The sequence below is a fragment of the Thunnus albacares genome, chromosome 2 (genome assembly GCF_914725855.1).
Source record: "Thunnus albacares chromosome 2, fThuAlb1.1, whole genome shotgun sequence".
In the NCBI taxonomy this organism is placed as follows: domain Eukaryota; kingdom Metazoa; phylum Chordata; class Actinopteri; order Scombriformes; family Scombridae; genus Thunnus; species Thunnus albacares.
In genome coordinates this window covers 38,127,325-38,138,677 of record NC_058107.1, presented here as the reverse complement: position 1 = coordinate 38,138,677, position 11,353 = coordinate 38,127,325, and the positions used below count along the sequence as shown (strand labels likewise).

General features: G+C 39.2%; 1 protein-coding gene across 1 annotated transcript in view; it reads right to left on the bottom strand.

Annotated features, from left to right (window-relative positions):
• The window catches only part of LOC122968455 (interaptin-like), a 36,805-nt gene that overhangs the window by 24,445 nt on the left and 1,007 nt on the right, over positions 1 to 11,353 (bottom strand). The window contains exons 3-5 of the mRNA XM_044333705.1: positions 11,236 to 11,290; positions 8,913 to 8,972; positions 8,406 to 8,468 (exon numbers count right to left, since the gene is read on the bottom strand). Of these exons, the coding sequence (XP_044189640.1) occupies positions 8,406 to 8,468; positions 8,913 to 8,972; positions 11,236 to 11,254 (142 nt within the window). The 5' untranslated portion in view covers positions 11,255 to 11,290. The remainder of the gene's footprint in view (positions 1 to 8,405; positions 8,469 to 8,912; positions 8,973 to 11,235; positions 11,291 to 11,353) is intronic.

Genomic DNA, 11,353 nt, shown 5'->3' with positions numbered 1-11,353 from the left:
TAAAAATGAATAACAAAAGAGAATTAAAGCTGTAAGCAGCGTTGAACGGGCCCTCGCGCCTCTGCGCACGTCAGGCCACGGTGCAATGGAAGGGCTTCTGTCACGGGCATGTAGATGTCTTCAGACCCGGCTGTTTTCAGACAGTGCAAGAAGGAGATAAACATCACTTCCTATGTCCACTGTTTTGCCCGCTGCCGGGGCTGCTTTACTGAAATTTCGTAGGGGGCGCTATTCAGCCAGTTTGCATCACTGATGGAATATTGTCATGTAGACGTGTTCAGGCCAGGACTCTTATCAAACATGTAAAGTTTGGTGCAGACTGGAGCATTTACAATAAAGTTATAACAACTTCCTCTGTCATGGTGAAGCATCAGATCTCAACAGTGTGAGGATGAGGATTTTCTGCAGGGTGAGACATGTCTGTCTTGCTCACACCTGTGTCATCAAAATCATGCAAGCTTTGGGCCCATTCACTTCAATTTCATTTAGTAAATTGAAAACTCTTGATGAGTTTGTGTGTAAAACAAATGAATTTCCTAATTTTCATCAAGTCTACTTTAGAAAAGTAAAGACTTTTAACCCACATGACCTGGTCAAAGTTTGATTGACATGTGTCCTGTCAGGTGTGTAGAGACAATAAGTAACTGCAGCTGGACACAGAAAAATACTCATATATTTGAATGGAGAGTGTGAGTGAACCACTAGGTGCTCGGGCCCTATAAAGGAAAAACTGCAGTACAGAGCTACAAATTTTAGTGTTGATGGTATTTTTTTGCAGCACTTTATCACTAAACTGTCACCCTCACTCCATATTTTCCCTTCCCCTCATAGGTCATCCCCACTACTGAATTATACATATAAGACCTATAGTTATTGTAAAAGAAATGATAATAACACCAAACTTCATACAAAGTTTGTATATAATGTACTGAATGTATATAGACCTTTCTGCTGTATCCTACAAAAATGAGCTGCATTCAACACCCACACCAGTGATGGCTGCTGACTCAAAAAAATGGGGAGGACAGGAGGAAAACCAACATACCGCATCAAACTATATCATTGTCCCCCACCTGATGAAATCAGAGGGGTGGGGGGCAATTTTATATGTCAATAATAATAATATATTACTCAATGCTCAATTATTGCAAATAAAACAATTTGCTTTTAAAAACAAAAACCCCTGAGTGGTGTAAAGGCTGCTTCTTTAAAGACATTTAGCATATACATATTGTTTCTAAACAAAGAAGTGCTCATTTTAGCCATGGACTGGTTCAGATGTGTGATTTTACCAACAAAGTGAAATTCAAATTTATAGTATTGTTCTATTGTGACAACAGATTTATGTTCTCATCAAAAACAGACAAGATGTCACATGATTTACATGTGTTTCCTATGTATTTACTTAGTATACAGAAATATATTAAGTACCACAAAGCTTATAATGTGATACAGGAACAGATCAGTGCTGAACACTAAAAACATTCACAGATCTAAAAGTGTAGGTTCACATCAGAAAGTATTAATGCATGTATCAAATACATGACTTACACACTCTTATCTATGTGCATGACATACAAAATATAGTCTACAAAGCTGACATGTTAACACTAGAGGTGCAATGGATCACAAAACTCACGGTTCGGATCGTATCACGGATTTGAGTCACGGATTGGATCATTTTTAGGATCAGCAAAAGGGGGCGACAAATAAAACTTTGTTTTCTATTTATTCTGTAACACACTTACAGCACGAAACAGCAATGAACTTTTGTCCATGGTCTTAAATGAAAACATTCAAGACAAACAACATTTAAGATGTCCAATGTTTAAATAAAATACAATATGTGAAATAGTCAATGCTCAATTATTACAATATGAGGCATGATACCTTCCTCTTTTAAACACGGTAGTGAATGAAACAGCCTCTGTCTACATCATCAAACTTGAGATAACATGAACACACGTCTTGTCCTGCAGCTTGTTGAACGAGCCACCAAACAAACATTCACCGCTAACGTCAGTTAGCAGCTAGATGCTAATTAGCTGCTCAGCTGCAGCACATTAAACAGCGTGTAAACATACCTACAGATGTCACTTCAGACCCGTTAGATGCTGGTTTGATCGTCACCCTTCAAAATCCCTGATCACGGATCTCCCCATTGCTTTACATTGTAAGGGTGATGTGGGACTGCAACTTTCAGGGCTTATAAAATCCAAACCGTTCGAGTTATTACAAAGTTTTACACCACTAGTTAACACTTGTTATTCTAGTTACTTTAAGCTTATTACTCAATATATGGCTCAGCTTAAAAACAAACTAAAGAAACTGTCAGAAGCAAGCAGCCAGACCTCCTGCACACTAATCATACAACATCAACAGGTGACTGAACAACAACTCAATTAAAAACAGGATCAATTCCACATGAAAGAGTGAGTCCAGACAGCTAACTGTAACTTCAACAAGCAAACTACCCACAATACATTATATATATATCTGCTGAATTCTTGTTAAGGAGACAAACACAACAGCCACACAGAGACATTTAACCATCACAGATGAAATTAGCGCCCCAGAGAGACAGAGAGAGAGAAGCTGTATCTGACTCACTTTATCTGATGTCTTCTTCTTTCTATCATAGAGATGAAGTATTCATGTCATACTGTGACTGTTCGTCATCTTGTTTGTTAGTTAACAGAACTTAAGGCTGCTGGTTAACCAGTCTGATATAAGCTGTGGTCCCACCAGCACACATAACCCCGAAGCCAGCATCTTCCGCCCCTTCTGTCATCTTCCCCCTACCCGACGGAGTAGATAAAAAAGGCAGACCCATCATGTTCCAAGGCGGCCGAACTATATGTAATAACTTTAACGATTTTTGCTCCATGTCCCAGTGCCGCTACCTCCACGTCTGTTCCTTCTGCGGAGGAGGCCACCCTGCGTGTCCACACAACCCCACCTCACAGAAGCTACGTAAGCACCCGTCGACACTCATTAACATTCCTGCCTTAGCTGAAGCACTTTGAGTTCCTCATAACCGGATGTTGAGAAGGATTTCATCCGGGTCTCTCTGCACTACCATCCGCTTCCTTTGAGTGCAAGAATCTTCAGTCCGCCATAACCGACCTTGACACCGTCGACCTCCTGCTCTCCAAAGAAGTTACCTTCTGCAACAGCCTGCAACGAGTTCCTGAGAATCACACTCGACACCAATCCATTTCAGGCCTCACTCCCAGTCGAAAAACTTAACTGGATCAGCCTTCTCATATCAAACTTCCTACTTGCTCCTTGCTGTACCGAACGCCAGCTTCTCTCGCTCCTGGGCCACCTCAACTTCGCCCTTTGCATCATCCCCCAGGGGCGAGCTTTCGTTTCCCACCTGTTGTCCGTCGCTTCTTCCGTCCCATCGCTCTTGGCCTCCATCTCTCTGGACAGTTCAAGCCGGGCCGAACTCCATCTGTGGCTCAACCTCCTTACCAACCGGAATGAGATATCCTTTTTCTACGACAATCAATTGTCCCACCCTCATGACATCCAGCTCTACACTGATGCCACTTCTTCTGCCGGTTTTGGGGGACTCTATAATGGAAGGTGGTTCACAGCGGAATGGCCCCTGGAGCTGGCAAACGAGTGCCAGGTCGTTTCTTCTGCACTCTTTGAAATCTACCCCATAATAGCTGCTGCCGTTCTGTGGGGCCATAAATGGTCCCGCAAGTCCATCCTCATCTACTCCGACAACCTAGCAGTTGTAGACATAATCAACAAAGGACGCTCCAACTCCCCATCCATCATGCCATTCTTGCGCCGCCTAACCTAGCACTCAGTTACGCACCACTACATCCTCTGCACAGCTCATGTTCCTGGTCATTCAAACACCATCGTTGACTCTCTTTCCCGTTTCTCATTTCAGAAGTTCAGAAGCTTGGCTCCTCACGCAAATACCCAGCCTACTCCAGTTCCTCCATATTCAGCACTGACCTTCAACTTGTAAATCCAGCCCTAGTACCCCATATCATCAATTCCCAGAACTCCATCATCAACAGCCTATCGCCCTCAACCCTCTCATCATACTGGACAGCTTGGAAAAGTTTCCACTGCTTTCATGATCAACACAACATAACTTTTCCGTCATTTGACCTCGTCACCCTGACCTGTTTCATAACCTACGCCCATTCTTTTATGGCTATTAAAACACACACCATCAAAGTCTACCTAAGCGGCATAAGCTTCTTTTCAAAACTTATAACCAGCAAACTGGGCTTATCTGTAAGCCACCCTCAGATAACTTCTCTCCTCAAAGGACTTCTCCGTCAAGAACCAGCTGAAAATCCTTGCCGCCTACCCCTTACTGCCGACTTGCTTTCATCATGCATTTACACCATCTGCTCTGGATACGGCACTCCTCACGTGGCTCGAATGCTGGAAGCTATGTTCTTGCTCGCCTTCTTTGGTTTCCTCTGATGCTCCGAATTCACCCCCTCTACCTCTCACTTCAACCCTTGCCGCCACGTCTGCATTTCAGATCTGTCCTTTTTCTCGGACAACACTATGGTCCTGTACTTAAAGCGAACCAAAACCAACCAATCAGGTTCGCCCACATCCGTCATCTATTTCAAAATCCAATCACCCTTGAATCCCTTCGAAACCCTGGCAAACTACTTGGCGTACAGAAAATCTCAGAGCACCATAGCAACAGATCCTCTTTTTATCTCTGAATCCAGTCAAGTGACTACTCGATTCTGGTTCCACCATCACTTCAGCCACATACTTTCCCTCTCCTGAATATTTCCCTCTCATTACTCTGGACACTCCTTCAGAATCGGAGCTGCCACTTCAGCTTCTCGCAACGGAGTTCCTGAACATTTCATTCAAATTATAGGCCGATGGTCCTCCCAAACATACCATCGCTACATTTGTTCTGATCTCCAAGATCTCAGAGCTGCTCAAGCTCACCTCGAGTAATGGAAGCTTTTGGGGGTTCGTTGCTGCCCGGGCGCCGCGGCGGATTCCCTGTGACGCTTCCCCACACCGCACACTACAAGCAAGCCAGCGGATTCCATGCACTAATTTTCTTCAATAAAATCTCTCGAACATATCTTGTTGATGGTGTGGTCCTTGCTAGTGAATTGAAGCTACTAGCAAAGTTTCAGGAGCAGGACCACACCTCAACCACCACCCACCCATCACGCCTCCCAGATACACCTGGAGTTGTTTTCTTTCAAACCAGTCAAACCAGTCCAAAGAAACCTCTCTCTTAAACAGTGGCATTGTTAGGGCCAATCACCCGAATCTTCAGCCCTGAATACCTTTGGTCCCGAAAAACTAGTATTTTTATGTAACAGAGCAGAGATTTACTTTGCAAACATCACAAGCAGGAGAAGAAATATAGCGCTGTACATAAAAAGATGCAGACAGGCCATAGATGTACTGAGGATGCAGGCAGACAGTAAAGTCACTTTTACAGCAAGTGGAGGGGCCACTGCTGCCTCCAGTGTTTCAGGCTTTTCTCTACATTTCAGCACAGAGATTGGTCTTTAATAAGACTCTAAGACTGCCTCATAATCTGCATATATATATCTTTAGTCAGTTAATGTGATTAAGGAAGGTCTGGTCAGATTAATGTCTGAATATTATCAATAATGTTGTTCACATGTCACTGAATTTAATCTGGGATGTTGCAGAAACATCAGTTTTTTTATTTTAAGCTAAAAGTCCAAACTCTGTTTCCTCTGGAGAGTTCTCTCTGTTCTGTCAAGTTTATAGTTTTCAGTTTTGCTGCTTAAATGCAGCATCTCACAATATTTGCTGAACTGGCATTTCTGTGCTTATAGAAGCGGTTACATTTGCTGAATGCTGTGTCTCTAATAAAGTTAGAGAGTTTGAGTTTCCAGGTTCAGGCTGTGTTGTTGCATAAACCTTTAGACTTAGTTCAGGTTCCAGTTTGGTTATTTATTAAGGTTTATTAATAAGGTTAATGATTAAGAAATGTCTCTCTTACTCTCTCTGACTGCGCCAATCACCTCAGTCCATGAGTGTCATGTGTTGCAAGCAGATATACAATGAGCAGAAGGAGAAAGACAACACTGTAGTTGATGTGTTGTTGTGTTAGACTGAACTAAGTGTCAGTAATGAATGTAATAAAGAAAAAATATAGCTTCAGGTCTTAGGTGGGTTTGGCTTGGGTCTTAAATTTGGCAAATCAGATTCAATAAGGTTAGGTCTTAAGGTCCTCATTTACACTTTACCACTTCATCAGTCTTGAGAGAGCTATTTGATCTTGAACAAGTTGTTTATTTGCATCTAAGAAGCATGTACATAAACTTTACTCCTCCTGATTGTCAGAGATCTGTCTGAATGGCATCTTACAGGGTGTCTCCTGTGAGAGAAAAGCAGCTCCAGAGATTTCAATGATTGTATGGATGGCCAAAGTGCAAAACCTCCTATCTGCAGAATTTTCTGATTGGCGGATTTCACTTTGGATGATGAGAACAAGGAAGGCTGCTCATATTCAGTCTGTCTGCAAGATAATCCTGCCCTTCGTTGTGACAGAAAAGTCACACAACAAAACAAAAATACAACACAGAGTCCCTGGATGTGTAGAGAGGCTACAGCACGAATCACTGAACATTCATTTCCAGTGGACGAGGAAGCAAATACACTGAATTTAAGGAATTCTGACCCTAGTATACTACAATGTAGTAACTATTACATTTACTACATCTTTTTACCTGAAAACAAACTTAATTTTAGTCTTAATTTAATTTTTAATCATTAACTTTATTTAGTGCATCGTTTTGTAGAACCTCTTCCAACTTGCAACAAGTGCAAAAGCTCCTATCTGCACTTTGCGAGGCATTAATATCTAGTATTAGTAGCTAGTATTGTTAACACATAATATAATAATATAGTCCAAAAACAGTGTATAATGTATTGGGTATCCTTAACAAATAGCATTCTGCAAGACAACAAGTTTTTTTTCAGATAGGAGGTTTTGCTCTTCGGCCGTCGATATAAGATAATATGGTTGTACAAAAAGCTTAATTGTAGCTTAATTGAGTTGTAGAATTTATCTGATTCCTGATCAGTCCAAACACTATTTTATTCTGGAAATTACTTTTGAGGAAGTGGAGTTGTCTTATATTCAAGGACTTTTACTTGTAATGGAGTATTTTTACATTGTTGTATTGGTACTTTTACTGCAGTAAAGGATCTGAATACTTCTTCCATCACTGACAATTACACGTTCACAAGATCAGAAAGAGAGTAGAGAGAGTAACACTGTAACACCAACTCCTACAGATAGTGTTGCATTATGGGTTGTTTGTTTCCTTAATGTTGCTAGGCTAGTGAGTTTCTTCTAGTCTGTTGGAGTCAGTCAGCACTATAAATGTTTGGTTAGCTCAGTTTAACCTGAGCGAGTTTCTGAAGGCTGGTTTAACAAGTTTTTTCTGCGACAGAGGAAATAAATTCATGATCAGTGAAAACAAGTCAAAAGTCCAATGTCCAATGTCTTTACAATGACAATTACAATTTACAATTTCATTTCACAGATGCTTTTATCCAAAGTGACATACATCTGAGAGTTGCTGCAACACAAGCAAGCTAGTCAAGAGAGAACAATGTGAATAAGTGCCATAAAGCTAAGTTTGAGTCCAATAGGATGTAGGTGCCAAGAGGTAGCGTGCAGAGGCAATGCATAGAGTGCATAGAAACCCCAAATACAGGAGTTCAGGTAGGCAGGAGCTGTTTTAGTTGCTGTTTTGTAAGCAAGTGTCAGGGTATTGAATTTAATGCAGGCAGCAACTGGGAGCCAGTGAAGGGATATAAACAGCAGGGTGACGTGTGTTGTTTTGGGCTGGTTGAAGACCCAATGTGCCGCCGCGTTGGTGGATATATATATATATATATATATATATATATATATATATATGTATAAGATTCTCATTTGAATAGATCCACATGCTCAGAAGTATCAACACGCACACATCAGGAGCAATTTAGGGTTCAGCATCTTGCCAAAGGACAACAGGAGTGGAAGAGCTGGGAATTGAACCGCCAATCTTCCGGTTAGTGGACGACCTGAGCCACAGCCATCCCCATTTTTTTATGTAATATAGAATTGAGTTAGTACTGTGTACTGTTTGCAAACTACACAAAGTATTTAATAAAGGTTTGTGCTAGTAATGCAGCCAAGTCTTCTCAGAACTACTTTTTTCTTGTACTGACAGGTTCACATGAATACACTTTCATTTAGTTTCATGGGATGAGATTAGAGGCAGAAACTTCAAACCCACTTTTTAATTTAGTTTAAGCATTTGATGGTTTAACTATTTGAGAATTTATTTATTCGTTCGAGAAAATGCAATTTTCAACAACACATTCTCATTCGGGCTAATTTCACTCACAGTCAGGGCGAACATGGTCAGGGATGCTGCTTCTGCGCTGCTTGGGTTGCACATCTTCTGCGACTGCAAGGATACAGAAATATACAAATTAATTCTTTATTTCTTTCACATCTATTCTCTAATGGGCCTGTTTGGGACACTAAACTCTCTTTTTGTTTCATTTTCAGTTTTTGCTTTGCTGTGTTTCTTATGCTCAAACAGCAAAGAGTGCATTTATATACCACACGGAGTTGTAATCTTGAACACTTTATTAAAAAGCAAACAAGCAAACTCAGTTATGTTATGAAGGTTGGCTTTGCTGTGTTACAGATCACTGTTTCATCCTCAGATCCCCTGATGTAACACTACTGGGCTGACGAACATGGATGGGATTAGAGGCAGAAACTTCAAACTCATGTTTTAATTTAGTTTAAGCATTTGATGGTTTATCTATTTGAGAATTTATTTATTCGTTTGAGAAAATGCCATTTTCAACAACACATTCTCATTTAGGGTCATTTCACTCACAGAAAGGACGAAGAAGGTTAGGGCTGCTGCTGCGCTTCTGGGATTTTCCATCATCTTTCTCTGTAGAAATACAGAAAAACACAGTTATAATCAAACCTCAGAGACAAAAATGTTTAAAATCCTTTTAGATTCACAAATTGTATACAATATTTAACACACATGATCATAACCAAGACAATTTAAGTTTATAGAATACTGATGGCATTTTGTATCTCAAAATACGATTGTGGAGAAAAACAACATGGCAGCAAAATCACACAACACATCAGATTGTAAGAAGTAAGAAGATGCTGATATTCTATGGCTAAGATACTATTATTATGTGCCAACTAATTAGTTTAATATAATTCACATATCATATCATAATACTTAAAGGCATAATGCATATAAGCCACAATTTTAGAAAGCAACATATAAGTTTTAGATAAGGTGTACTAGATGCTGGTTTATAAAAGATTTTAACAGTCAACATTCTTTCATCTCTTCCCTCCAAAAATACTGAAAAATACTGACAAAAGTGCTTGAACTGAACTATTTTAAGTTACATAGGGAGGGAGTTTTTTTTTTTTAGATCTGACATTGCACAAAAAATAATGCATAAATATTCCTTGCTTTTAGTATATTGAAAATATTTCAATTTTTGTGTTTTTTCTTTTATAAAAATTAGTGGTACCATCAAAAAAGGCATTTAAAGGGTTCAAATCCTGAAAATGAATGAATATTTGATAGTTATGACCAGGACTGAAGTTGGTTTAAAAAAACTAACTCAGTGAAAGTGGAAAAAAATATTAATCTAAAATATTTTTATGGTAGGTTTTGATTGTGTTTATAATTAGTTTGTTAGAGTCAGTCAGCACTAAAATGTTTGGTTAGCTCCGTTTAACCTGCAGGAGTTTCTGAAGACTCGTCTAACAAGTGGAAATAAATTCATGATGAGTGAAAATGAGTCAAAAGTGTTGTAGTGATGTGTTAATATGTGGCCAGCAAGAGAAGACAGTGTGTTATCCAGAATAATCAGTGATGGAAGAAGTATTCAGATCCTTTACTGCAGTAAAAGTACCAATACAACAATGTAAAAATTCTCCATTACAAGTAAAAGTCCTGCATGAAAAATGAGCTTGATGTAGTTAAAGTATTGCAGTAAAAGTACATAAGTATTATGAGCTTGATGTAGTTAAAGTATTGCAGTAAAAGTACATAAGTATTATGAGCTTGATGTAGTTAAAGTATTGCAGTAAAAGTACATAAGTATTATGAGCTTGATGTAGTTAAAGTATTGCAGTAAAAGTACATAAGTATTATGAGCTTGATGTAGTTAAAGTATTGCAGTAAAAGTACATAAGTATTATGAGCTTGATGTAGTTAAAGTATTGCAGTAAAAGTACATAAGTATTATGAGCTTGATGTAGTTAAAGTATTACAGTAAAAGTACATAAGTATTATGAGCTTGATGTAGTTAAAGTATTGCAGTAAAAGTACATAAGTATTATGAGCTTGATGTAGTTAAAGTATTGCAGTAAAAGTACATAAGTATTATGAGCTTGATGTAGTTAAAGTATTGCAGTAAAAGTAGTGGTTTGGTCCCTCTGACTGATATATTATTATATATGACATCATTAGATTATTAATAGTGAAGCATCAGTGTTAGAGCAGCATGTTACTGTTGTAGCTGCTGGAGGTGGAGCTAGTTTACACTACTTTATATACAGTTAGCTAGTTTAGTCCAGTGGTTCCCAACCTAGGGGTCGGGCCCCTCCAAAGGGTCAGCAGATAAATCTGAGGGGTGGTGAGATGATTAATGGGAGAGGAAAGAAGAAAAAACAAAGTTCTGATACACAAATCTGTTTTCAGTTTTTGGACTTTTTCTCTAATCTTTGATTTTTGCTGAAATATTGGATCATTTGAACATTTATTGAAATGAAAGCATGTGAGAAGTTTAGAGGGAAAAATCACTATTTGGTGGAGCTGTTAACAACTCATAGACATGTGAAATGTGACCCCGACTACACACTGCTTTTTGTAAGACGTCAAAAGACAAAAAGGTTGGAAACCACTGGTTTCATCTTTAACAATGTGTTGTATTTTAAAAGCTTGTTATATTATCCATTGTGTCAAATCTTCATCTGAAAAGTAACTAAAGCTGTCAAATAAATGTAGTGGAGTAGAAAGTACAATATTTCCCTCTGAAATGTAGAAAGTAGCATCACATGGAAATACTCAAGTAAAGTACAAGTACCTCAAAGCTGTACTTCAGTACAGTACTTGAGTAAATGTACTTAGTTACTTTCCATCACTGGGACTAATAAAGTCTGACTGAACTCACCAGATGCTGCAGTCGCCATAATCTACTCTGCTGGAAACATCAGAGACTGATTCAGCTGGAGGGGAGAGAAGAAGAAATAAAGCTCATTAAAGTGTTGAGGTGACATGAAGACGTGTGT